The following is a 27,345-nucleotide window of genomic DNA, read 5'->3' as shown; positions in this document are numbered from 1 at the left end:
TGGACTCAATATAGTCTCCTACGCCAACTAATCCTCTCACTCACCCAAGACCCACACAATGCCAAATCCAAACTCCACAATCCCATTACCAACGTAGCAACATGGATGAAAAACAGCTGGCTCAAACTAAACACCAACAAAACGGAAGTCCTGATTTTCAGGAAGAACACCTCCATATTTGACCACAGCTGGTAGCCAGCAGAACTCGGGCCAATGCCCTCTCCATAAGACCACGCATGAAACCTCAGCATCCTCCTCGACTGCCAACTATCCATGAATCAGTCGCCTCCTCATGCTTCTGCATCCTCTGTATGCTCTGCCGCATCTTCAAATGAATCCCTACTGACACCAGAAAGACAGTCATGCATGACCTGATAACCAGCCGCTCTCTACACCGGAGTGTCCTCCCAGCTACTTAAAAGACTCCAAACTCTACAGAACACTGCAGTCAGACTCATCCTCAACCTTCCCAAGTGCTCAAACATCACTCGACACCTCGGGAACCTCCAATGGCTCCCTGTCCAAAAGAGATGCCAATTCAAAATCCTCACACTTGCATACAATGCTCACCACAACCTACGGCCGTCCTACATCAACCATCGACTAAGCTTCTACATCACAGCAAGACAACTATGCTCTGCCTCGTTAAACCTCGCACACACCTCACGCATCCATCGCAGCCACAGCAGAGGCTGCTCCTGCTCCTACACAGCAGCCAAGACCTGGGACAGCCTGCCTCTCTACCTCCAAACAGCTCTCTCCCTGGCAGACTTCGGAAGGAGACTCAAGATGTGGCTTTTGGACAGAGACACAACACCCTCAGCGCGCAGATACCCTATGGGTTGATAGTGGTGCGCTTTAAAAATGCTATGATTGATTGATTGACAAGAGACTTATGATGTCACAACTAGATTTAAATAAGACAGGTAGTGGAGAGATATGTTTCAGGGATGTGAAGGTTTATTGCCTTATAAGTTTTATTATTCTTTTTTCTTAATGTTACAAATAATTATCTTCATCATCATATTCACAATCATGTATATAATACAAAAAAGGAAAACATTGAGGCAAAGTGTATTAGAAGACACAAAAAAAAGACAAAAAAGGTGCTTTGTATTGAATGGCAACGTAGTATTCAATTTTACTTTTCTAGCCACATTTCATCATTATATGAGCGTGGCTTCAACCGGGTTCATTTTTTCCTGGGTTGGGTTTCTTTGGGCAAGTTGAGCTTGTTTTCTTAAAAATACCTGGCAAGGCTGACAGGCAGGGAGTTCCTGCTAGCAACATTGCTCGCGGGTCAGTGCACAGAAGGAGCTCAAGAGTCTGGTCATTCAGAGAGATTGCGAGGAAGTGGAGTAAGTGCCCGAAGCACCATGAGCAGCAAATACGATGTGATTGTGATTGGAGGAGGCATCTCAGGTTTGTCTCACATTTGAATCGTATATTATAAGTTGCAGGACACGCGCGCTCTTTATATTTTAAAGTTATGAGCAGCAGAAAAGAAAGGTTTTTTATTAGCTCCAATGCAATGCATTGCCAATTGAAAGGCAATGTTTAAAAAAAGCAGCTCATTTTATTCTTATTATGTTAATGTTTCGTGCATCTGTTAACGGTTGCTTTTAAAAAAAGCTTTGCATATGTTTCTATAAAAATGTTGCTATTGCGATTAAGTAGTCATAAAGTCACACCAAACTCTTTGGTGTTGTGCCTGTGCAAAATGTAACTGCATAATTACTTATGCACGTAAATATACATATTTGTTTATGCATACACAACATATACACAGGCAGAACACATTCTGTACAGACTTGAAGTTCGCAGACCTTATTAAATATTTGTCGGAGTTAAAGTTGCGCATGCCATCTCCGAAGAACCGACCGATTCTCAAGCCACACGCTTGACAGAGTTAGAAAGTGTCCCAAGCTACAGCACTGCAGAAGCATCACATTCCCATATTACATAAAAAGTTACTATTCTCAGATTTCGATTGAAATCCTGTAACATTGAATGTTGTTATACGATCGGTTGCTTGGAAGGGTTAAAATAATGGTACAATTTAGTGTACACAATACATTGTGAAAGTTCTTGCACGGCAGAGCTCGGTTGTTTCACCTCCTTGAAGGGTTTGCGCGATTAATGTATGGCACATCCTAAGGATGCGGACTGCGGGTGGTGTTTTCCCATACCTGAGCAAGCACATTCGCTGTGTAAGGTGGGTTCAGGGAGTGGCCTTTCAAAGGAGTACACCCCTCCTACGAGAGGGCGTTCCTCTCTGCATTTCAAACCCACGATCTTTTACATATTATACGGCACCCCTACTTCTATGGTCGAAAATATCAACAGTAATGTCTCATTGGAAGGCTTTTTCCGACAACAGTAGTGGACCTTTTCCTTTAAAAGCACGTCTGAGTTACGAGGTCTTTGATGCTCGTTCATCCGCCTGTTTTATCACTCCCCTGGCAAACACCTTACTAACAAGACTTAACGTAGGCAAAAGGCAATAGTTATCAGTATCGTTTTGCTAACTGCTATTGCTTTATACTTAATAGGCAGGATCAGGATCAACCTCCCATATGTTGTTAACACCTTTTTTTAAAACTTAATAGGTTTCTTAGCAATCAGGGGATGCAGGACATCCACCAAAACTTGGGCGATGTCTCGTCCCCTCTATTTAGGTGAATACATGGATAAACACTCTAAATAGGTCGAAAACATGTAAAATACCTCTAAGGTTGCACGGAACATCTGCGAAATTCTAAACAACCTCCTTAGTTACTTGTAAACAAGCAATGGCAAAGCCAATAGGTCTCGCCTGTGCAAGAGTTATTGACTTGGCAATGTGTTTTTGCCATGTTGTACACCAGTGTGACTGCTGTGTAGCATGGCTAAAAATTAGTGGCATGGAGTATCATAGAGTGCAGTGGAGGAATAGTGTTCTTCGAGTGGAGGAATAGTGTTCTTCGAGTGGATTTGATGGAGTACAGTGTCGTAGAGTGGAGTAGGGGGATTACAGTTTTGTAGAGAGTTTAGTGGTACAGTTGCAGAGTGTTGTAGAGTGCAGTGGTGTGGAGTGAAGTGGAGTGGAATAGGGTGCAGTGGGTTGGAGTGAATGGAGGTAGTGTGCTGAATTGGATTGGAGCAGGGTGGGGTGGTGTGGATTGGATTACGGTAGAGTGGGGCGGATTGAGTGGACTGGGGTAGATTTAAATGGGGTAAAGTGAAATGGATTGGGGTGGGTGGATTAGATTAGAATGGGGTCGGTGGATTGAATTAGAGGGATAAGACTAGGGTAAAGTGGATTGAGGTGCTGTGAATTGGAGTAGGGTGGATTAGATTGAACTGGAGTGGGATAGATTGGAGTGGTTAACACTGGATTTATTGGATTGGAGTGGGGTGGATTGGACTGGGTGGGGTGGACTAGACTAGTGTGATGTAGATTGGACTGGAGTGGGGTGGATTGGACTGGAGTGGGGTGGATTAGAATGAACTGGAGTTGGATAGATTGGAGATGGGTGGAATGTATTTATTGGATTGGAGTGGGGTGGATTGGATCTGTTGGACTGGGGTTGATTGGACTGGGTGGGGTTGATTTGACTAGAGTGATGTGGATTGGACTGGAGTGGGGTGTTTTGGACTTGAGTGAGGTGGATTGGAGTGGGGTTGACTGAACTGGGGAGGGGTGAATTGGATTGGGGTAGAGTGGGGCGGATTGGAGTAGATTGGATTGAGTGGAGAGGGGTAGATTGTAATGGAATAGTATAGATTGGAGTGCAATGCGGTGGATAGGAGTGGGGAGGACTGGATGGGGTGGATTGAAATGAGGTGGAATGGATTGGGTGTCGCGGACTAAAGTGGGGTGAATTTATGTGAATTGGTGTGGATTGGATTGGAGTGGGGTGAATTGGATTGAGTGGGGTGGGTTAGATGGAGTGGATTTGATGGGAGTGGACTAGAGTGGGTGGTTTGGATTGGAGTGTGGTGGGGTGGAATGGATTGGTGTGGGGTGGATTTAGTTGGAGTGGTGTGGCTTGGGGAGGGGTGGACTCCTTGGAGTGGGGTGGACTATTTGGCGTGTGGTAGATTGTAGTGGGATGGATTGGAGTGGACTGAATTGGATTAGTGTGGGGTGGAGTTGACTGGAATGGGTTGTATTAAGGTTGTTTGGCATGGGTTGGATTGGATTGGAGTGGGGTGGATTAAAGTGGATTGGACTGGACCGGTGGTGGATTTCAGTGAGTTGGATTGGAGTGGAATGGACTGGAGTGGGGTCAGTGGATTGGGGTGGGTGGATTGAGTTGTGGTGGATTGGTTTGGAGTAGGGTAGACTGCATTGTAATGGGGTGGAATGGATTTGAGTGGGTGGGTTGGATTAGACTGGAGTGGGGTGGGTTAGATTGGAAATGTGAGGGTTGAATTGGAGTGTGGTTGGTTGGACTGGAGTGGGTAGATTGGACTGTAGTGGGTGTAGTGGAGTGGATTGGAGTGGGGTGGACTGAGCTGGAGTAGGGTGGATTGGATTGAGGTGGGGTGGATTGGATTGGATTGGTTTGGGATGGAGTGTGGCGAGAGTATTCGATTGGTGTGAGGTGGATTGAATTGGACTGGGGTAGATTGGATTGGGGTGGCCTGGATTGGTGTGGGTCGGTTGTATTAGAGTGGGGTGGATTGGGATGTAGTGGGGTGGACTGGATTTGGGTGAGGTTGATTGGATTGGAGTGGGGTAGATTGTTTGGGACTGGAGTCTCGCAGATTGGAATGGGGCAGATTGTTTTGGATTGGAGTGGGGCAGATTATTTTGGATTAGAATGGGTAGACTTTTGGATTGCAGTGAGGCAGATTGGAGTGGGGTGGATTGTTTTGGATTGGAGTGGGGCAGATTGAAGTGGGGCAAACTGGAGTGGGGCATTTGGTTTTGGACTAGAGTGGGGCAGATTGTTTGGATTGGAGTGGGGCAGATTGTTTTGGATTTGAGTGGAGCGGATTGTTTTAGATTGGCATGGGGCAGATTGTTTTGGACTGGATTGGGGCAGATTGATTTGGGTTGGAGTAGGTGGATTGGAGTTGGGCGGAAGTTGGGCAGATTCTTTTGGATTGTAGTGTGTGGATTAGAGTCGGGCGGATTGACGTGGAGTGGATTGTTTTGGATTGGAGCAGGTTGGAGTGGGTAAGATTGTTTTGGATTGGGTTGGGGCAGAGTGTTTTGGATTGGAATGGGGCAGATTGAAGTGGGGCAGATTATTTTGGATTGGAGTGGGGCAGAATTGAATGGGGCAGATTGTTTGGGATTGTAGTGGGGCAGATTGGAGTGGGGCCGACTGGAGTGGGGTCGATTGTTTTGGATTTGAGTAGGGCAGATTGCAGTGGGCAGATTGTTTTGGATTGGAGTGGGACAGAATGGAGTGAGGCAGATTGGAGTGGGGCTTGACTGCTTTGTTTTGCAGTGGGGCAGATTGGAGTGGGGTTGATTGTTTTAGATTGGAGTGGGATCGATTGTTTTGGAGTGGAGCTGGGCAGATTTTTTTGGATTTGAGTGGAGCGGATTGTTTTGGTTTGGCATGGGTCATATTAGAGTGGGGCTTGATTGTTTTGGATTGGAGTGGAGCAGATTGTTTTGGATTGGCGTAGAGTAGATTGTTTTGGATTGGCCTGGGGCAGATTGTTGTGGGGTTGATTGTCGTGGATTGGAGTGGGGGCAGATTGTTTTGGATTGGAGAGGGGTAGATTGTTTTGGAGTGAGTGGGGCAGATTGGAGTGCAGCAGATTGGAAAAGGGTACATTGTTTTAGACTGGAGTGGGCAGATTGTTTGAGATTAGAGTGGGGCTGATTGGTTTGGATTGACGTGGGGCAGATTGCTTTGGATTGGAGTGGGGCAGATTTTTGTAGATTGTAGTGGTGCTGATTGTGTTTATTTCAGTGAGCTAGATTATTTTGGATTGGAGTGGGGCAGATTGTTTTGGACTGGGGTGGGGCAGCTTGGAGTGGGGGAGATTGTTTTGGATTGGAGCGGGGCAGATTGTTAAGGAATGGGGCAGATTGTTTTGGATTGATGTGAGGCAGACTGTTTTGGATTGGAGTGGGACATATGGGGCAGATTTGAGTGGAGTGGGTTGGGAGGATTGGTGAGTGGTGGATTGGGTGAGTGGTTTGCATTGGAGTGGAGTGAATGGATTGGTCTGGTGGGGATTGGATTGAGTGGGGTGGATTGTGTGGGTGAGGTGGGGTAGCTTGGCATAGATTGTAGTGGGGTGGATTGTATTGGAGTGGGGTGGACTGGTGTGTACTACACAGTTATGTTTTAAAGCATAGTTTCGGAAATTACACATAATAAAGAAACAATGTAGCTTTGCATTATTTAGAACACAATAATCCTCATCTTTTGAGAACAGGGCACACAAGCAAAAACAAAACATAATTTCAAAGTGAGAAAAGCAGACTTGGCAAAATAAAAGAAACAAGTTAACTATAGAAAAAAAACTTTGCAATTTTGTTTGTCCTGCTGATCACATTTTTGCCAGTCACATAACTTCTGTTTGCAGGGCCCTTGAAGTTAAAAAGAAGTACCTCAATCATGTCAGAAGCAGTGGATGGGCACTAATTAAGTTCTATCAATCAGTGCTTGGTCCCGGCTCCACAGACAGGAACGGAAATGGTGCTAGGCCTGCAGCAACCAATTACGAGGCTGTAAAGGCGAGTGGCATGCAAGCCAACAAATGGTAAGAAACGGCCAGGCTCTAAGCCCACTGACAGATTTCAGTAGTCTCAGCTAGACAGCGCATGCACTGTCTAGCTGAGCCCTAAAAAAACTGGGCAGACACCCACCACGGTTTAAAGGCTTCGAGTACCATATGTGATAATCCATCAGGACCAACAGCTGTAGAGGGCTTAAGGCTCTAAATTAGATGGATCACCGTGACAAACCTGGAAGGCAAATTAAGTTCAGGAGTACACAGTCTTTCAAATTCTTCAGCCATGTCATTCTGAAATACCTATTGCATACTGCTAACCCATATCCATTTGCTAATGCCTGTAGTTGCCAAGTATCTAACACTCTCTGGCCCTCATTACGACCCTGGCGGTTTGTAACCGCCAGGGCCGCTGGACGCGGAGGCACCGCCGACAGGCCGGCGGTGCCCCGCGGGGCATTCTGACCGCGGCGGCTTAGCCGCGGTCAGAGAAGGGAAACCGGCGGTCTCCCGCCGGTTTCCCGCTGCCCCCAAGGAATCCTCCAAGCCGGCGCAGCTTGCTGCGCCGGCTTGGGGATTCCGACTCCCCCTCCCGCCATCCAGTTCCTGGCGGTTCTCCCGCCGGGAACCGGATGGCGGGAGGGGGAGTCGCGGGGCCCCTGGGGGCCCCTGCAGTGCCCATGCCAACGGCATGGGCACTGCAGGGGCCCCCGTAAGAGGGCCCCAAAATGTATTTCACTGTCTGCCTTGCAGACAGTGAAATACGCGACGGGTGCAACAGCACCCGTCGCACCTTCCCACTCCGCCGGCTCTATTACGAGCCAGCATCCTCGTGGGAAGGGAGTTTTTCCCTGGGCTGGCGGGCGGTCTTTTGGAGACCGCCCGCCAGCCCAGGGAAAAACTCATAATACCCTCCGCGGTCTTCTGACCGCGGAGCGGTATTATGGAGGGCGGAATTCTGGCGGGCGGCCTCCGCCGCCCGCCGGAATCGTAATGAGGGCCTCTGTCTCTTAGGAAACCATTAAAAAAAAAAAAACACAATAGGTTGTCACAAGGTTACATAACTTTTGCCACTTTTTATTGAGTTTTTATACATTTCGTTTTTGGTCCAGATACCTTTGGGTTGTAATATTTGCAGCTATTGTAATGCACAACTAAATGTTGGGCTCAACTGAATCATGGAATAGCGTAAGCATGCAACGAACCGTTTATATTTTAAAACAATGCTGTGTAGCTGTATAGAATTTGCTTGTGCACCAGAAAGTTTGTTTATCTTTCCACGGATACATTTATGGCCATGAAGGAACATGCCATGTTCGGCAGAATTACTGGATTCAGAACATGTTTGATTCCCACAAAAACTGGCTTTCATCTGAAACCCTGCACTCCATCATATGTAATCTCCATCACCAATATTGGACACTATTCACAAAGGTAAATGTACAGCTATATATGTATATTTACTACTACATCTAAATAAAGTTTACACGTTTTTGGTTTTCATCATTTCTAAATGTACGTTACCTTGGGCCATATGTACGAAAGCTTTTTTCCATAGACACAGAATGGGTAAAATCCTTTGGTACATCTGGCCCCTTCTTTGGCGTCAGCCCCTGGTGGAGGACAACAGGATTTACAAGTGCAAAGTTACTCTATAATCTTTTCATACGTCAGCGGCATCTGCCGCAGTGAAGAGATCTCGCTGTGGGACAGGATAGGGAAAAGTAGAAAAGTTTATCAAACATTAAAAATATATAAAATATGTTTTAGTATGAAATATAAACGTAAAATAGTTTGTAATATTTATTTATAATAAAGGTTCCAGCACATTGACTTATTAAATGATAATATATTAATTAAAATGCATTTATGTGATTTAGAAATAATATTTCTCAAGGAATAGGTAAACAACCTTCACTCAGTAACATTTGTATTTTTATTTAATATGCATATAAATCTAATAATAGAATGAATGTATAGAACTAATTGAAAAGTTTAAAACTTTGATTTTATGTTTAAAATAAGGTTATTTATTTTTAAAATTGTATATTATTTATAATTATATCTTTTTTAAGATAAACAAAATAGGCAGATTTATATTAAAAATCAAAATAATTTTATTCATTCATTCCACCTTATTTCGTGTGGGGTGTTATTTTAAGACCCTTCCTCAATTATTTTCTATGGGAGGGTTTTGCAGTTCCTATGACTGGCTATGTGTGGTGCTTGACTCATTTCAAAGCTGCCCTAGAATACATGTACTCCTGTTTTGGGACTTCTTTGGCTGTTGTAGCTTTAGTGAATAGCAGTAGGATTACTCTTTTGAAGGTGGATGTTTGTATTTTCATGTGCCTCCCCGAACTCCTCCTTAACCCTCTCTACACCCCATCCATTTAGGTGTAAGTTGTTTCCATTTTCCAGCTGCTCCCCCATCCGTCCCACACACAATACTAAAATGTATACTTATGTGTAAGGGTGGTTGGAATGTACACTATTAAGCGGGAATCCAAGATAAATAAATGCAGCACTTAATATTGGACTAATACTGGTATTGTAAAGTTCTCAGAGAGCCAGAGATAGGATCTCAAATGTATTCTTATCTCTAAGTACTAAGCATTAGATATCACATTAAGATTGGGGCTCGTGGCTCATGTTTTTCTGTAGTAAAGCGTGTGTTCTGCCCAAAGGACTGCTTAGTACAACACAAGTTAAAATGACTGTATTTATTTTTAGAAAAAGTCAGAAACATGTTTCTAGACTTTCCTTTGGAGTAAGTTGTTTGAGGTGTGTTTGTAGTATAAGTTTAGGAATGTTTTGGACCACTATCTAAAAAGTCCTAAAATCGGACTCAACTGAACCTTTCACTGTAGAACACACACACATTTTCCTTGGCAAACAGTGCAGTCATCTTTGGGTGCCCTGGTTGTGTCCAGTCCAGGGGTACTCTGGTGTGTTCTCATGGGTATCATTTGCTTGGGTACAGTATTCGGTCTGTAGTGCAGTACCCAGTGAGCTAGTAATTGGGGATAGAGGTTGCCAAGGGTGCTATCCCAAAGGTTTGATGGGAGTAAGATTGCCTGTATGTCAGAACCAATTACTTATCATCACAGTTTTCTTGGCACACCACGGAGGACCCAAGTGGCAAAGAGTCTAAGCTGGAGCCTACAAGGGCATTGGGCTATAACCAGAGGTTTAAATGACAATGTCTCCGGAACCACTTGGTTTAGACTAATTGTTCCGAAATTAGGGCAACTTCCTCTAGTTATTTCAGTGACCACAGGATTAAGTCAAGATTTTCACTAGCCCCTAAAACAACAAGAGATACAGATAAAGGCCTCACCACGAGGAGAGTCAGGAATGAAGCAGGCTGTCTTTTCTTGTTAGCTGATATACACAGTACTTGCAGTGGTGCAGTGCTGTAGGTCTTGCTTAGTGGCCAGCTGTCTAAGGGTGACACCATATCTCTGATGGCAAATGCAGTCTATCAGGCTGTCCCATTCAGGTCCTAGGAAGCGCTTGTGCATGGTTCTTTGCTAGACACTGGCAAATGTTCTCCTTGTGGCAGCATGCACATCATCTTCTGTCCTCTCTGCAGACCTGCACAAGCAGTGGCTCCAACGTCTTGTCCAGGATTAGTCCTAACCTGTTCAGTAGAGTAGGAACAACCCTCAATAGCCCTACTCTTGGATCTTCCTTTGTCTTCTACTGTGTTCTGTTGTACTACTAACCTTCCTGGGATGAACACAGTACTGGTCAGAAGGCTTGGCCACCTGTGACTTGCAAATTTGTTGTGGTTCCACCAGTCCCCAAGGGTCATGACTTCAGCTTAACTGATTTTTAACTAGGTCAAGTGGCACTGCTGCACCTACTGAGATACTCTATTAAATGGAGCCTAGGCAGTCATACACACATCAGAGACCATTACCTGGGGTCAGTCTCTCCAGTCTCTCTCTATTTCGTTCTCTCTTTCTTTCCCTCTCTCTCACACACTCTCTTTCTCTCTTTCTCTCTCCTTCTTTCTCTTGCTCTCTTCTCTCTGTTCCTTCTCTCTCTCCCTCCCTCACTCTCTCTCTTCTTTTCTCCCTCTTTCCCTCCCTCCCTTCCTCTACCCCACAGCTTCCAAATGTAGGGCTTCAATCCCAAGACTAGCTGAAATGAAAAAGCAAAACACGAATGCAGTACACTATATAATGTAGCAACCTGAAGAGCCAAGGAGCTGTGCCTGGGAGTTCAGGAAACTGATTAACTTTAGCCAGGATAATAAGCCTATCTCCTGGATTAGGTGTTATTGATCCCTTAAAAAAGGGTAGCTTGTGATGTGGTGGTCTAGGAATTCTGAGTCAATGACCAATCTTCAGGGAGACCAACTTAGATGTATAAAGTTTGAATAACGCACTGTACCTATCAGCAGTGGGTGTAACCCTAAAGACTCACGTAGTTTGCTCTGGACCACACTGATCTCTCTTGATCGGGCTGGCTTACATGCCACCTGGGCGCTGGGTTTTCTCCAAAGTATTAGGGCCATACCAAATATAACAAAAAGTGGTGCAAAGATGGAGTGTGTTAGTAATGCAGATACACCACTTAGCTAATCTGCAGTTGTAGCAATAGTTTTTGAGGTCACCATCCTCCATACTCTAAGGATGGATAGAAAGGGCTCCAAGGGGTCTACATTGGAGGCAAGTCAGCAGCACCCGGCCAAGCTAGAAGGAGTTCAGCAAGGCCTTCAGGCTTGCTCCTAGTAGTAGGAAATGGGGAGCACTTACCTTAATTTTCTACAAGCACCAACAGGATCCATACGAGTCTGTGTCCTAAAAGTATTCTGTAGGCTTGAGGGAATCTCTAGTTTACATTTCCAAGTGTTGGCAGTTGGGCGGGATCCCATTACGAACCAGAGTCAGTGCATTTCTGAATAGTTCAAAATGCCTCCAAGCAGGGTAGGCAGAGTTTCCCTCCTCAGAGTGGATTATGTAAATGAATTGTCATGGCCCTGTCTGTGTGCAGCTGGCCAGGCACACTCTCAAGTAGCCTGCTCTGGAGAAGACCTTTGTGTAGTTCTTCCGAATGGCACTGGAACACAAAGAACAGAGAAAGAAAAAGAAGAAGGTAGATGCTGCTCTTGTCGGACACATTCATTCTCCATCTGCCATCTTGTATTAATACAAATAATAACCCTAATTAACCACTAATGATGGTGAAACACTTTGAGCTCCTAACTAGGGCCCTATATTTTCAGTTGGTAATTCCAGCCCCTGAAGTTACTGATATAGAGAGTTCCTGTGACGTGAAGGTGTGTGGAATTACCAAAGATTACAGGTGGAAACTTGAGGTTACCCTGAGAAATTAGGAAAAGCCTGTGAAATCAGTAATTACCGGTCTTAACCCCAGTAATTCCTCCTTTTTCGAGATATATTTTGGCTGCTTTCAGAAGCTAATACCTCTGGAGGAAAGTAAAAAGTGGTGTCCTGCAGATCTCCTAATCCAAATGGAGCTGGTATCTTCTGTTACTGACTCCCTGGTATTCACGTAGCCACTCATAAATAGAGCAATAGTCTGCACACATTTCCATGTCGGCAGCCAGTTTCGTTCAAATTGGGTGTAAATTGTTCCAAAACATTTTCAAAAGACCAAAAAATAAGCACAAAATTGTCATGATGTACTCCCAAAACAAGGGCCTTAAGTTACATGGGGAAATATGTAGGCATATCTCCTACTGCACCCGATACGTATTACAGGCTGGCCGTGTGCAGATCTGGCAAAATAGATATCTGTCCTTTAAACTCCAAGATGGGGAGTCCGCTGGTGTGCCTCCTCATCTCTGAGCACATCAAAGGGTGTCCGTGAGGAACACGAAGTCTGCAATTCTTGTGGTTAAACTGCCAAAAACCAAACAATGATTGTGAACCTAGAAACTGAGGGAAAAAAGGCAGTGATCACACTGCTGTTCAGATGATCTCAGAATTTTGTCCTTACAGACATGCTAGATGTGAGCTTCACACACCAGAGAAGTATATCATTGCTCATTGAGTATTACACAATATAATTTATGCAAAAAGAGGAGAAAAGGGAAGCTTAAATGCAGTCAGTACACCTTCTCTGTATATCAGTAAATACCATCAGATACTTAAGACCTCATTAAAATTTGGCGGTCCCACCACCGGACCGCTAAAGCGACATGGACGATGCCACCGCCATGGTGGTGACATCCCCCTGAGCGTATTGCAATGTTCCCGCCGACCAGCGGGAACAGTGTAATAGGTGTTCCTGCCGGGCAGATCGGCAGGAACAGTGCTAGAATATTGGCCTCAGCTCCTTTAAGGGAGCAGAGGCCAATGTCCTAGCACTCCAGCACCGTCCAAATGCACACTGTCTGCAAACCAGGGGACCCCACCATGAAAAGCCTGCCAGAAAATGGGGTTATCATCTAAGCGGCGCTGAGTTCAGCACTGCCCTGGCTGAGTACAACTCAGGCCACCGTCACCACGTTGGGAACCACGTTACCGATGGGGACGGCAGCCCCCTGGTGGACCCACCCACCAGGCTCGTAATGTAGCAGTCAGACTGCCACAGTTGCAGTGGTTTGACCAGCACTGCATGTCTGGTGGTCCTCGGACCGCCAGACCCGTTATCAGGCCCTTAGTTCCTCTTCTGGAACCATTGAATACCTATGTCTCTGCATAAAAGCACAAACTAGTACATAACTATTCATGTTTTCTTTGGGTGAGGGATCTGAGTCCTTTTTAGAAAATACATCATACAAGACAGCATGCGTCATCATAAAGATTGCTTATTTCCTGAAAACTTAATTGCTGCTGAGCTCACTGCATGCTATTTTAAACCGGTGTGATTTGGTTATTTCCTACTCTCAACTAATGTTGTGTGTTGTACAGTATTTATTATGGCTGTATATACTTTCACATATTGTGGTGTTAAATCTAAAGATTAAAATTGTATGTCGATTTGACAAGATTATGTATTTGTACCCTCTAATAACAAATTTAAAAGTGCAAGTAAACTTGCCACTGTTAGGATCCACTGTGTCTAGCCATCACCATATGGCAATGCATTTATTCGTAATTTTTAACTCATTTATACTAGCTGGATCTGTTAACATAGTTTGACCCTGGGCACTGAAGAAAATTATTCACTCCCCAGTGCTTATGCTATGACTCCTAAACATGGCAAATAGTTGGCTGGTCCAATTTGTATGTCAGACCTTTAAGTGAAGCCAAAAATAAACTGGCACAAGGGTTGACTAGTAGCATTAAATTCAGATGTCACCGGGGGACTGGTATGGACCTACACCCCACACATGACTGACTCTAAAATATAACATCTAGAATCGTTGTTGTATTGCAGGCCCAGGCTACAGCAGCCACATGTCTACATAAACCTTCAGACATGTTTAAAAGTCTACCTTTAACATTAGCCAACTTCTGTAGACATGTATGGTGCCTTGTAGCCAACAAGGCTTTGAGACTTAGGGCCTGATTACGACCGTGGCGGATGGGATACTCCGTCTCAAACGTGACGGATATTCTGTCTGTTGTATTACAAGTTTTATTTTATCCTATGGAACTTGTAAAACAGCGGACAGGATATCCATCATGTTTGCAGCAAAGTATCCCATCCGCCAAGGTTGTAAACAGGCCCTTAATGTTTAGTGATGAATCTTGCAAAGTGTGGAACTGGCATGCCTATGCAGTAAAGTATTTCAAAAGTGCTGTTGACTGCAGAGTCTGAAACATCCTCACTGTTCCTGCCAATGCCTGTTTTAGGTATACAGTCCATAGTTTCCTAATTTGGTGTAGGCCTCTGGTATTTTGCTATTAAAGAAAAATTAATTTATTGATGATCTGAGATCTTAAAGGGAAAATCACCAAGATTATTTTATGTTAAATTAATTAATCACCACCTGTACCTCTGCAGTCCCCAAACTTGATTTGCAAGTCTTCCACTCATTACAATATAATTTGATTTCCCCAGTCTATAAGGGTGGTGTGAATGACAACCTTAAGAAACATCATAGAGAACAAAGGGGGCTTTTTTTGGCTACTGGCAGAAAGGCAGGGGCATAGGGTGTTAATTACAGGAACATCCACCTACATGTATCAGAAGAGTGTAAAGGGGGAGACCAGATTACATCAAATAGACACAGAGTGGACAGCAGCGAATCTGATTGTAGCATTTTTTTTACAGAAATGGGTATTGAGAGCTTGCCTTTGATGCTGGCAATCCCATAGCTGTGCTCGATCCTGGCACCCCATGATGTGGTCTAAGAGGACTGGGACAATATGTTGAGGCTATATCCAACCAAGAAAAAAAAACTCAAAAAGAAAGATTTCCTGGTTTGCTGCACAAGATTTTTGCAGTGTAGTTTGAGGGTCTTGCGCGGCTGCTGAATTCATGTATCCGGTCTCATGGAGCCCTGCCCTCCTGAACGATTGTTGGTTCTAAATAAGTGATGAACTACAAACCTGGGTAGCAAGAGAGGGTGAAATTAGCAAGTTGACCCAGGCAAAGAGAGGGCATAAGTAGTTCCAATGTTCAAGTCTGTCCCACTCAGAGCTTTAAGTGCCATACCCCAAGACTTCAGTAGGACCCCACATTTGATGTATCCAACCATCTGGTGCAAATCTTGACTACCATTTCTTGGTTTTACACTCTGTAGGGTTTTTCTCTCCAGAAACATATCCTAAAATGCAGCATTACAGCAATAAAAGGCAGCCAAATTGTCCTGGTAGTGAAAAGGCATTGCAGCTACAGATTTCAAGTTGGTTGCCTTGAGAACTTATAGTGCCAAAACTAGAGATGTCACCTGGATGCTGACGTCAACACACCTACATATGTGGTATCTTGTCCTGACACAGCATTCTGTTTTGTCCTGTTGGAGTTTTTAACATCCATTTGAGAGACTTATTCCAAGGATAAACATGCAGAATGGGGTGAACTGATAAGATTTTTCTAATTTGAGCTTCGCATGTGGTCCATTGCGCCATGAAAATCCACCCAGGACCCAATTGACTGAGCCCCATTGACTAACCTTGACTAGGGCCTTCCAGTTGTTTCCTATGAGCGCATGCTGATATCTTAACTTCTCACCCTTTAACTGATTTTTATTTTGGTGTTCTTTGCTTATTACATTTTTCTTCATTTTATTGATTTTGGGGATTTTACTCTTTGAGTTCTTGACTTTAAATACTTACCTTTAAGTACTTTACTCACGTTTTCTCAGAGAAGCCTGTAGTTCTGAGCCATAGGTATCACAGTTTTGCTTAGAATTCCTTGTTGAAAGCTACTCTACGCAGCCGCTTAAGAGAGCTCTGAATTGCTAACTTTGTGGGAGCTCATAACGAGCTCTCTAGTCACAAAATCATGCTCTAAAAGCAGTGCTTAGTCAACTGTTTTTTAAAGTTACAGTCTTTGTGATACATCCTGTCCTGAATCCTGATTGGAGCACAACCAGGGATTTTTATTCTGCTATAAATATTTTCACATTTTGAGTGGTTTTAAATTTGCTACATCTTTGGTTTTGTAAAGATAGATTTGTCTTCGGAAATATGTTTTGCGGTATTATTTATTAATTACAACTTCAAATTTGCTCCAATGCCTCAGCAGAGAGATTCTGACACTATATTTACTCTGAACATATTGTATCCTTATTTAATTTATTTTGTGTATCATTGTGTTATCTTTTGATTAGTTTATTTTGGCTTTAACCTTTTTTGGGCCATTATGTCTGTGTTTCCCTCTCAAGGTCTTACTGTAGTGACCTGTTAGCCCAGTTACATCTGGCTTGTAAAGAATGGATTATAAGGAGTAGGCTACATCCACAACCAGATTTACAGTATCTGTATTTTTCGGGTCTCTGAATCACTACTTCATTTTTCTCAGTTGTCAGCTAGTAACAACCATGAGTGAGAAGAAGAGAAAGCGATCAAGCCAATCCAAGGGGTTAGACTATTGATTTTAAGCATCCCTTCATTCACTATGAAGAGACCACTGTGGAGCCTTTTGTTTGCAGGGGAGTTACACATAATTAAAGAAGGTTATTATTGTGTAAGTATTGTTTGGGTTAAGAAAAATGCAGATTAAGGTTACTCCTGTTTTAACTGAATTCCCATAGGAAAATGTTGTTACCCTAGTAGAGCAAACGTTTTGTGAGGAGTTCAACAGGTTGTTCTATTAAACTCATGTTGTCACCCGGTGGATGTGTGATGGTATGGGGTTTGATAGGAGCTGGGTCTGTTGTTTCTATTTCTATTGGCAGATATTTAAAAATTGAGAATTAATATTTTTTATGCTATTTCATTTTTTGCAATGTCCTTGGGGATGACTGTCATGCTGCCACCAATGTATCTCTCCCGGGAGGATAGTGGACTACTGTGGTCGGATAAGAAGGTTCAGAACTAGTTAAGAAGGTTCATTTAGTCAAACCTCAGTCACGAAAAATAGGTCCTGGTTTTTTGAAGTTATAAAATCTGTAATCTCTAGGCTAAGTTTCACAACTGACCTGTAGTTTTAAAGAAGGCACTTAAGGGAGAATTGCATAGTGGTAAGCAGTTTACATCTGTCAGGTTAGTCAGTCTGTACCTTGCCATGATAGATCTGTAATGTATCCTTCTGCTCTGCATAGAGAGAATTTTGTAGACTCTTGTGGTTTATCAGTGGCTAGTTTAGAGTTGTATTGATGAAGCAAGTCTTCATATTTTTTTCTTGTACAGAGTTTAAATAGTTTTGGTAGTTCAGAGTTCATTATTGCAGCGTGACCTTGGCTGCGATATTGTTCTAATAGGGGATCCTTTGTGACAGGATAGGGAGTGGAGATAGGAAGTGTACCCAAGGGAGGTCACTGTTGTGCCTGTGTGTCACTGGAAAGCAGTCTTGCTTCTTTTAAAAAACGGACACTCTGCTCGTAAACGTCGTTGAGGGTATGGTGTAAGGTACGATGAGCTGGTTCCATCTGGAGCAGGCGCGGCCCGTCCTTTAGGGCGGAGGGGCCACGCCCCCACCTTTTGCCTCTCATGAAGAGTGCCGGTCAGGCTGAACAAAGGTCAGCCTGACAGACACTCTTCATGTTCAGGTCAGGCAGCCATGCGCGATTTGCGCAGACTCCTGGCTGCCTGAGCTGAACGTTGCTGGGCTGAAGAGGTCACAGCTCCTATGGGCGTGACCGCCTCAGCTCAGCAAAGGTGCCTCGAGGACCTCCCCCGGGTGACGAGGGAAGCATCACCCTTTGACTTCGACCTGGGCGCTTCAGGTTTAAGCCCTGAAGGCCCTGGGCGAGTGTCAATCAGTGACACATTGTCACAGAGTGGGGTGGGGTCAGCAGTGAGGGAAGGCAGCAGACCCAACCCTTCTGGGACCTCCGAGGCTGAAGGTAAGGGTGTGTGATCTTTTTAAATGAATGTTTGGTGCGTGCGTGCATGTTTGAATGTTGATGAGTGTTGTTAATGGATGTGCGTGCGTGTGTGAAAGAATGAGTGTGAGTGTGCTTTCCGCACCCCCCACCCCCTCCTAAAACTGCCAGCCGCCACTGATCAGGAGATGCTTCTATTAGTTATGCCTCGGAGTACAGCAATTTAGGCCACGATGTTTATTGTTAAATACCTGGGTTTATTTACGAACGTGAGTAGCTTCTCATGTACATGGGGAAGGCAAAATATAATCATTTGATCCTAGTCCTTCAGTGCTAATTGTACTCAGGGATAAGACCCACAGCAGACGGCAGTATGATAGGATTGGAGAGGGTGCATCTGCATGCCTGCGTAGATCTATATTTGTGTAACAGTTGATGCACGAACTTTTTTAATTGAATTGGTTCTGCAACAGATGAATTTTTCTTTACCGCTGTAACTGTCTAGCAGAGCAGATCTCTGTATGTCGGATTTGTAACGCGATACAGTGCTGGAGTGGTTATCTATCAAAATGATACCTACTCCACCTAAACAGGTGCATAATTTGGTGTATTAGTGCCACCTTTCCCCCGTTGTATATTCAGTAAACATGAAACTATGTGGAGTTGTAGGGCATTGTTAAGTGCGCATATTGCTATTATAGACTTCTTCCTCCCTCTCGTTCAGTTTCATAGCGATGAGTAAAAAGTCAAAACTGGGGCTCTACATTGAAAACCCTTTCTCCACCTCAAACTTTGAGACGTTGAAAACGAGTTTCATGTAGTAATAGGTAAGTGCCACACTGTGCTTCATGTGATTATATATATGAAAAATGTGAGCATGGGAATGCGCCTTGGCAAAGAAAGACCGACAGCTTGCAGAATTAGACACATATCGAAAGTTACACGGGCTATATCAATGAATAGCAGTGTATCATAGTTTCATGTTTACCTTTCATATTTCTTTAAAAGTCTGTCACGGCTGTCGTGGGTGGGGAGGGGAGTTACAGTTCCAATCCAGAGGAGGTGCACAGCTCTAGTTGTGCATACACGGCAGAGCATACAGTTCCAGTTAAAAGGTTTCACAAACCGCGTCCCCTGAAATCAGATGTCCGAGGAAGATGCAGTTGGGGGCTAGAGTTCAACTAAGTGGCTCTGAAATTCTCGGCAAAATACACTCTGTCTAACTTGAAGGCAAGCCGCAGGCAGCACAGAATATTAACTGTATACACCCTCCACCTCCTATTTTTTTGCTTCGCTGTATTTTGTTTGGTGCGGATGTGAAGAAGTCTATGAGGCGCATGGACACTGAACATCTCCGTGATTTAACCAGTAATGTTTACGCTGTTAGAAGGCTGTGAGTTCATTGAACCAGCGCACATTACGGCTGGGTGCCTGAGTAGTCATTCCCCTTCGGAATCACGTACAAAATGTATTCAGAAATAACAAGACAAGTAAACTATCGAGAGCTGCAGAATGTTCCCCCAGGGCCCGCGCGTGGGGGTGACTGGGTGCTTCACCTTGCTCTCCTCACTTTCCAGGCGTGCACAGTGGATCATTTAAAGGCAATTGGTATCAGTCATGTGATCCAGCTTTAGCCATTTTGTGTCTGAACCTGACTTTACAGACCTAGAAAAGTTTTTAAGCCACATAACTCCATGTACTCTGTCAGCAAATAGTAAATCTTCTTATGGCGTTTAAATACCTTAAGTATAAGTTGAAGATGTCTGGATGTAGATATCGGATGTGTGACATAGGTAGAGTTATGAGAAGTGCAAACAACACCCAGTTCGGGAAGTATTGGCGTTTTGGATATTCGTGAATTTTAGATGGTATGAGAAATTGTGTGCGATATCATTATCGGTTAAACTGTAGCTCCCGGCCGGTGGCAGGATTTGCCGGTGCTATGAAGTGAGAGAGATGGAGACTTAAAGTAACGGTGTAGCAATCAAGCAAGTTCGCATGCTAGGCGTACGCAAATATGTCAACCTTTTACCATAGTTGCATTTGATAAATTGGCGTGCTTTTTACCACATATACTGATATATAGCCAGTACCGCTCAAGCGCCATCAGAACATCAGTAACTTTTAACGCAGGTGAAATGAACTGTGAGACACCGATTAAGTGAAGTTTTGTCTCTGAGATATAGGAAGATAACACACGGCACTTAGTAATTGCACTTGACTGTGCAGCCAGATACACTACATCCAGTAGTGGGAGCAATAATTTACTTTATTAAGTTATTGCGGGTACTTATAAAGACTTAGGACCAGATTTAGCTCGTGGTGGAGGGGAGTACTCCGTTCCCATGGTATCCTATGGAGATCGTAATAAGGCAGACGGGATATCCGTCACGTTTGTGATGGCGTATTCCCTCCGCCAAGACCTACAGCAGGCCCTTGGCCTTGAAGGGCACTGGTATGCTATAGAGAAGGAAATGCATTGCAAAACATGGGTTGTGGATGGATGTTTACAAGAGGGAAGAGAGAGGTACTTGTTGCATGAGCATATGGAAGTTAAAACAGGGCAGATATTCACTACATAAGGTATGAGGACTTGTATGAGGACAGGAATTAGGCGGGGCTGAGGTGGGTGAAGATCATGTGGTGAGGTGGATGAACAAAAGCAGGCTTTTGTGGTTAAGGTCAGGAGGGAGGTAACCAGTCTCAGAACAAATGGTTGTTTGTTCTAGGGGATGATAGCAAAACAGGAAGAGATCTGTATTAGCTCCCCTTCTTTGCTTTGGATATCTCTGGAACCATAATATTAGTTGCTTCGTGTGACACAGATCCAGCTAGAGAAGGAGGGTTTTCCACCGGGATATCTCGTTGTTGGTAGTGACTGTTGGTAGTGATATATTTATACATTTTGTAGATGGTTAATGATAGCCATTATTTTCTTTAAAAAATGTATAAACACTACAGGGAAAGTTGGGGTTTGGAACTAAGTGCATCTCAGGATTATTGAGCTGGTATATAGTGACACAATTAATAAACTTATAATTATTGACAGGCTGATGTTTGGGGGATATTACGCATATTGCCTCATTTAGTATCCCTGGTGGCTGGGTTAAATTCTAAGAGGATAACTCTTTTGGTTGCAGCAAATGTTTATTCTGGTGCTATATATTTATCACTTTACTATAATAGAAATTGTGCCCAGTAAGCAATTTGCTTACTTGTCAGTAAGTTTTACGTTTCAAGATAGCGGTTATTGGAATGTTAATTCTTTTTGTAAAACACACTTACACCGTAAACCACACTCTGGAATAGTTACCCCTTTGCCGAAATGTTAGGACTTTTTAGGGCACCTCTCATGTTCTTTAGGCCCTTCTCTTAAAGGACATGTAGAATTTCTATTTTCGTAGCTCTGAATGGCATTTAATGGTGTGTAGGGCTGAGCAGAAGACTCCAGAAGTATTAATCCTTCATCTCAGCTGTTCCAGTCTCCTGCAGATGTCATACCTGGAGTTCAAGAATGTGGTGTTTCGGTCCATCTTTTGTAGCCTGCCTGTTATCCATATGCTTGGGAAGGGAGGAATACCTCCATCCTATCCTCAATCCCCCCTTCCTGTTTATTAGCAAGAAATAGTTAGCCTTCTCCTTCTTCCTTTGGAGTTTCTTTTTTGTGGTTGGCATCGCGCATAAACTATCACAGAGCCCAATGAAACAGTAGGAACTCCATAACGTCGAAAGATTCACACTCAATCAAGAGAAGAATCTAGAATCAACACACTGCAGTCCTTCTTCACTGTTTTCAAAGCATACATCAAGAAGAAATGTCCCACAACCCAGCCACATTCCATTCAATGTCTGCACTGTGGCAATCATTCAGCAAAGAGAACATAGAGCTGCTGATGTAGCATCTTCTTAAGGCCCAGTCCCCACTCGTTTCCCCCTGTAATCTACTGGTCTCTCTGTTGTACGAAGCATGTCTCCAGCACCTCTACCCTCAGTAGTTAGCTGATTGTGAATCACCCTCTATTGCTCTCTGTGTTCTTTACCTACCAAGAGAAAATAGCCCTTCCAGCTTCCAATGCTGTGCCCCTATACACACTGATTTCATGACATTTTGCATTCCATATCTCAAGCCATGAGTACTCAGGATGACTCGCTGCTTATCAGCAGTACCTCAAAAGATTAAGCCTCTGATTGATCTCCATCTTGTCCACCACCCCCCTTCCCTTTTTATGTCTCCCCCAACTCATTTATGTCTGTTTCAAGATTTATTCTTAGCTTACAATGGGCTTAGAGTCTGCCCACTGCTTACCATTAGTTGGCCTTATTGTCATTTGCTTTTATTCATTAGCTTATGTGGGCTTTCCTTCCTTTTCTTGTGTTTACCCCTCCCCTGGAGCATGAATGCATTATTTGTGGTCTTCCACTGCTCATTTTTCAGGGGGTAATTTTGATTTTGTTTAAACATTCCATGAGAATGCATGTGTTCTCCAGTTGCTCACTGGTGTGCTTCTGTTCCACCTTCCGTATTCTGTCTAAGGGGTCTCTTTTGCCCATGTCTTCTCCCCTGCCCACTCCTGTTTCTCTCTTGCTTATTTGCTTTTACACCTCCTCCGCATTGCCGTTACGCCCTTTAGTATGCATCCCTCCTGTTCCCTCGATGTTGCTTTTTCCTTCCTCCTGTTACTTCCCTCTACCCCAGTCCACCATGGTTTTACCCTCTTGCCTTCCATATTGCTTGTATCAGCCGCACACATCCCTGTCTCTTGCCCATGTTTCTTCCTTTGTCCTTGTCTCCAAGAGAAGCTGAAGAAATTTAGATCTGCTTCTCCAAGGATCACATGGCTTACAAGATTTTTGGATAAACTTCAGTGGGCAAACAAGTGCTGCAGCTCCATTTTAAAAAGGTGTGGTGGCATTAGGAGTTCCAGGAGCTACCATCATGCTTTGGGTGTGACAGTGGAAGAGGTCTGGCCATCAACTTTGTTAAACTCAAGTGCACAACTCCCCCTGCTGATTCATAACATCAGCTGTGCTCCTGCACTCCCAGAGAGTGAGTACCTCAGAGGAGAAAAGTGGCCACTCCTTCTCTTCACTTTACAAGTTTTAGATTTGACTGCAAGGACTCCACAGTTTTACAAAATCATACTCTTTAGTTCTTCCCTGTGAGGCAGCTTTTAACTGTCTATAGGCAAAAGAATACTGTGGACCACAGTGCTTTACGTAAGATGCTAAAGGTGGGTGGGCGGGATCTCTAAAAGAGATGTGGCCTTTGTAAGTATGGACATGGCTTAAGACATGTGAACTAGAATCCATAGCTATACACAGCATGCTACCTGAGCAGCATTTAGGTGCTAGTTTGTGAGTTTTCTGCAGCTGCATTCGGACACATCGCACAACAGCAAACATATGCCTTAGACAAGCTCTAACTATTGCTTTTGTGAGTGCTTCTTAGAAGTTTCACATAAATGACTAAGAACAATAATTTTGTAATAAATAGTTAGAACTGGTAATTACAAATGGTACATATGTGACCATTACAAGGAGCACATTGGAGCGAGGCCAACACTGTTATGGTCCACTGGCTCACAATGCTGTCAGCCTCATCTACACAGCTCACAATCGTACCCCGTTTTGAACACCCTCCCACAACCAGAACTCACCTGGACATCTAGATGGGATTGCTCTCACAACTACTATACAGGCAGTGGAAATCTTTTATAGGTGTTCAAAAATTAAAAGTCTTTATTCACATATAATATGGAATGTATCTAAAGTAATATATTGCTGAAACTATTTGCAAAGCCAGTCGGTCCCAAAGGCGAGACCTTTTTGCTTAGCCATTACTTGTTTATTTACGCTCAAGGCCTTTTCTTTTACCCATTTCTCTTTTCTTTTTTAACCTTTTCCATAATCTTACTTTACCATTTCATTGTCTGTTTCACTTAACCTTAATACTTTCCGGTACTGTACCTGCATTTGTTTTCCATCCAGTGTTTGAGTCTAAAAGAATGCAGCAAATAGTGCAGCCACTCCTGAAGTTTAAGAAAAGGTCTGAAAGTGCAGACACACAGTCCAGAGTTAGACAGGGGGTCAGCTGCGCCGCCTTATGGCTATACAACAGAAAATGCTTTAAAATTTGTATTTTATTGCTCTTCCTACAATCTGTCTTCCAGCTTAAGCACAGGGCAACCAACTTGCAGTGTATTGTAGGGCTGCAATATAGCCCTTTTCATTTGTTTGGCGTGACACCTTTAGTTATTGCATTTGACAAAGCAGCGCTCTGCAGGACTGTCTTAATTTTGTAACATGCTTGTTTCAGAGCAACATTTCTATTATTTTAGGTCTGCTACATGATCATGGTAAATATTATTCTTTAAGAAACTCATTTGATTTAAGTCAATTATCAGACTCTCACTTATGTAAAGATATAGCATTTGTTTTTGGCTCCTGCACTCTCGCTTCCCATTGGCTTTCCTGTGCTGCTGTTTCACGAGGATACTAAGGGGTATGTTCACATACCACATTTTGTAGTTGTACAGTAGTTCTACTCATGTATTACAAAATTCTGTTCACAGACTTATGGGTGGAGACCTCAGCCCGTCCCATCTTTTTTGGGCAGAGATCTCTGCCACAGTGCCACAGTGTATGCATTTGATAGCATATATTTTTTTAAATTCTAAATATTGTACATGATTAATAATTAGAAATATTACTTTAAAATGCAATAATAGGCTTACTTAAAGTAATGTTTTAAACATTAGCTTATTTAATTAGGTATTTGTAGAAATACATATTTCAAATTGTGTTTTACGTTATAATATATTTTGAAAGAATAATAAAGTTGTATCATTTTCCCTATACTTCCACACTGGGAGAACTCCATCCTATCTCCAAGTAACAGTCACCTCACTCCCAGAAAACAGTTTCCCCACCAATTTCCAATCACTCATTAACTTTATCTTTGCCTTTGATCATTTACAATGCAGTGCTGCCTTTTTGCTAGATCTAAGTGGTGAAAATACAACATGCATTGATATATAACACATGGAAATGAGTTCCTTCTCTTTCATGAGGCTAAGTTGAATTACATTTATGAGCTACATCTGTGAGAGAGACTGTAGTTTCCCCCAGGAGTAGTTCTTACTTTAATTAGGGCATCAACTTCTCCTAATTATTTAAATATGAGTCAGCACAGCCTCCTGCAAACCGGACAAATACACCCTTTCCTAGTGAGCACTTTGGATTTTTTATTGCTGATTCCACATAGATAATACGAAGTACTGTAAATCATGGCTTATATTTTGAGATTCTTTACATTTGACTTTATCGTTTTATCCTGAAATCATAATACTGATTGATTTTGTAATCTAACGTTACTCCTGTTCCTCTCCTAGTATATACTTCCCCCAAATCTGACCACATTGTTTGCTTGTCCTAATCCTTAAAGCATATAGGTACTCATATTTCGTGACATTGATTATTTTGGTATACTTCTCTCATATACTGGTGTCTGAGAACACTTTTAAAGTTGCCCTATAACTAATTGTGCAATTGCCTTGACAATAAATATAGATTTCTGTTTTCCCATATTCAGCCCTAACTTACAAGTGTTGCCTAAGAGGCCATAATTTAATCACACATTTTATACAAGAATTCGGAACCTGAAAAGCGTCCAAATAATATTCATTCATCTTGGCACACTTCCATGCCGTGTGAAACAAGAGCCCAGGATTATCCTTTTGACATTCTAGGACAGTAGGGTGATGAAATGTTAGCATTGATGCTAAATAGGTGATGAAGGGTATACCACACCATTTATTTGTCATATCTCTGTATTTGTTTCAGAATCGGCCATGTAACACATGTAAAGTTTAAATATAAGTCTAGCATCTTTATGCCACTTTTCCTAAATATTCTCCACTATAGTGGAATGTGTGCTTTTCTTCGGAAAGATTTATCATTGCATTATCCCTGCTCACATAATATCATTGTGTAAAGTTATTTACTCAGACCACCAATATCAGATATTGTTGCTAAGGACCACGAGCTAAATGCTGGGGATTTGCCATCCTTTGCTCTATGTTATCATTTATTGCACTAAATCCCTTGACAAAATGTGGGCTGCCTTAAAAAATAGCACACATTGGTCATGCCAACTTTTCTTCACATTCTAACAAAATGATCATCATTGGAAGGAAAATATTTGACAGTCGCTTAACTCTGTCATTCAGGGAATGGCAAAAATATTGAATCAAAAATATAGGGGCACTTTAATTTCATTAAAAAAATTAGTCACCACTTAAAATAAATAGAGGCAAAACTGAATATAGAAGTTAAGAATATTGTTTTTGTATGTATATAGTATACCTTAATATAGATGTAGTAACTATAGTTTTTTCAGTTAATATAATATATATTAGTTATATTAATTGTAGTTGTTAATATTTTTGATGTAATTGTTTTACATTTATAATTTAATAGCATGAATTAAATATATTGGTAATTGATTGTGTAAATTAATTAACTGGTTAATTGTTATGGTAATTAAGTGTATTTTGTGATTGTTGATGTATATTTTATTTTTGTAAAGTCTTAGATGAACTTGCCGACTTCCGGGCTATAAAGCGTTTTACTAGGCTTCATGAGAATCAGTGTGAGAAATTCTAAACTCAGATATGCTATTTTCATTATTCCTAGTTCTAAACATGTAGTGAAGCAGTTCCAATGTCTAAAGGTTCCCATGGGGATGTGCCATCTGGCTCAATAAGCTAATTCAAAAAGCAGCTTTCTTTGCAGTTGACAATAATTATATTGCCACAAGGAAATCCATTTTACTAATTATGAAAGCTTTTGGACATCAGTGGTTTGATCATCAGTCTCTGTTACTAGATCCTGACCTAAATTAAGGACAGCATTTGAAAAGTTCCAAATAGAAGTTCATTTGGGATGGATTTGCAAATGCCTTGTGTGGGAGGTTCAATCTAGAAGAGGTATAAGGGTCTGGTTTAGAGTTTGACGGCCGAGTACTCCATCAAAAACATGACGGATATCCTGTCCGCCTTATTACAAGTATATTAGGATATAAAGCATTTGTAATAAGACAGATGGAATATTCATCTATGCAGACCTACATTTAAATAATCTTGAACATATACTGATTGATTACCCCCTCTTTTTAAGTTATTATCAAGTGGCTTAATGGTTATGAAAATATAGTGCTAACCATAGCGGGCCTGCGCTTACTTTATTGTTAAAAATGTAGCAGTTAGCAAATTTCTTCACATCTATTATAAGTTGTACAC

At 42.6% G+C, this 27,345-nt stretch overlaps 1 protein-coding gene across 1 annotated transcript in view; it reads left to right on the top strand.

Annotated features, from left to right (window-relative positions):
- The first annotated feature begins 1,263 nt into the window (after positions 1 to 1,263).
- LOC138249944 (amine oxidase [flavin-containing] A-like) overlaps positions 1,264 to 27,345 on the top strand; it is a 468,327-nt gene continuing 442,245 nt past the window's right edge. The window contains exon 1 of the mRNA XM_069204200.1: positions 1,264 to 1,422. Within this exon, the coding sequence (XP_069060301.1) occupies positions 1,377 to 1,422 (46 nt within the window). The 5' untranslated portion in view covers positions 1,264 to 1,376. The remainder of the gene's footprint in view (positions 1,423 to 27,345) is intronic.

Source organism: Pleurodeles waltl, chromosome 8 (assembly GCF_031143425.1).
Source record: "Pleurodeles waltl isolate 20211129_DDA chromosome 8, aPleWal1.hap1.20221129, whole genome shotgun sequence".
NCBI lineage: Eukaryota > Metazoa > Chordata > Amphibia > Caudata > Salamandridae > Pleurodeles > Pleurodeles waltl.
This window is presented reverse-complemented; position numbering and strand designations above follow the sequence as displayed.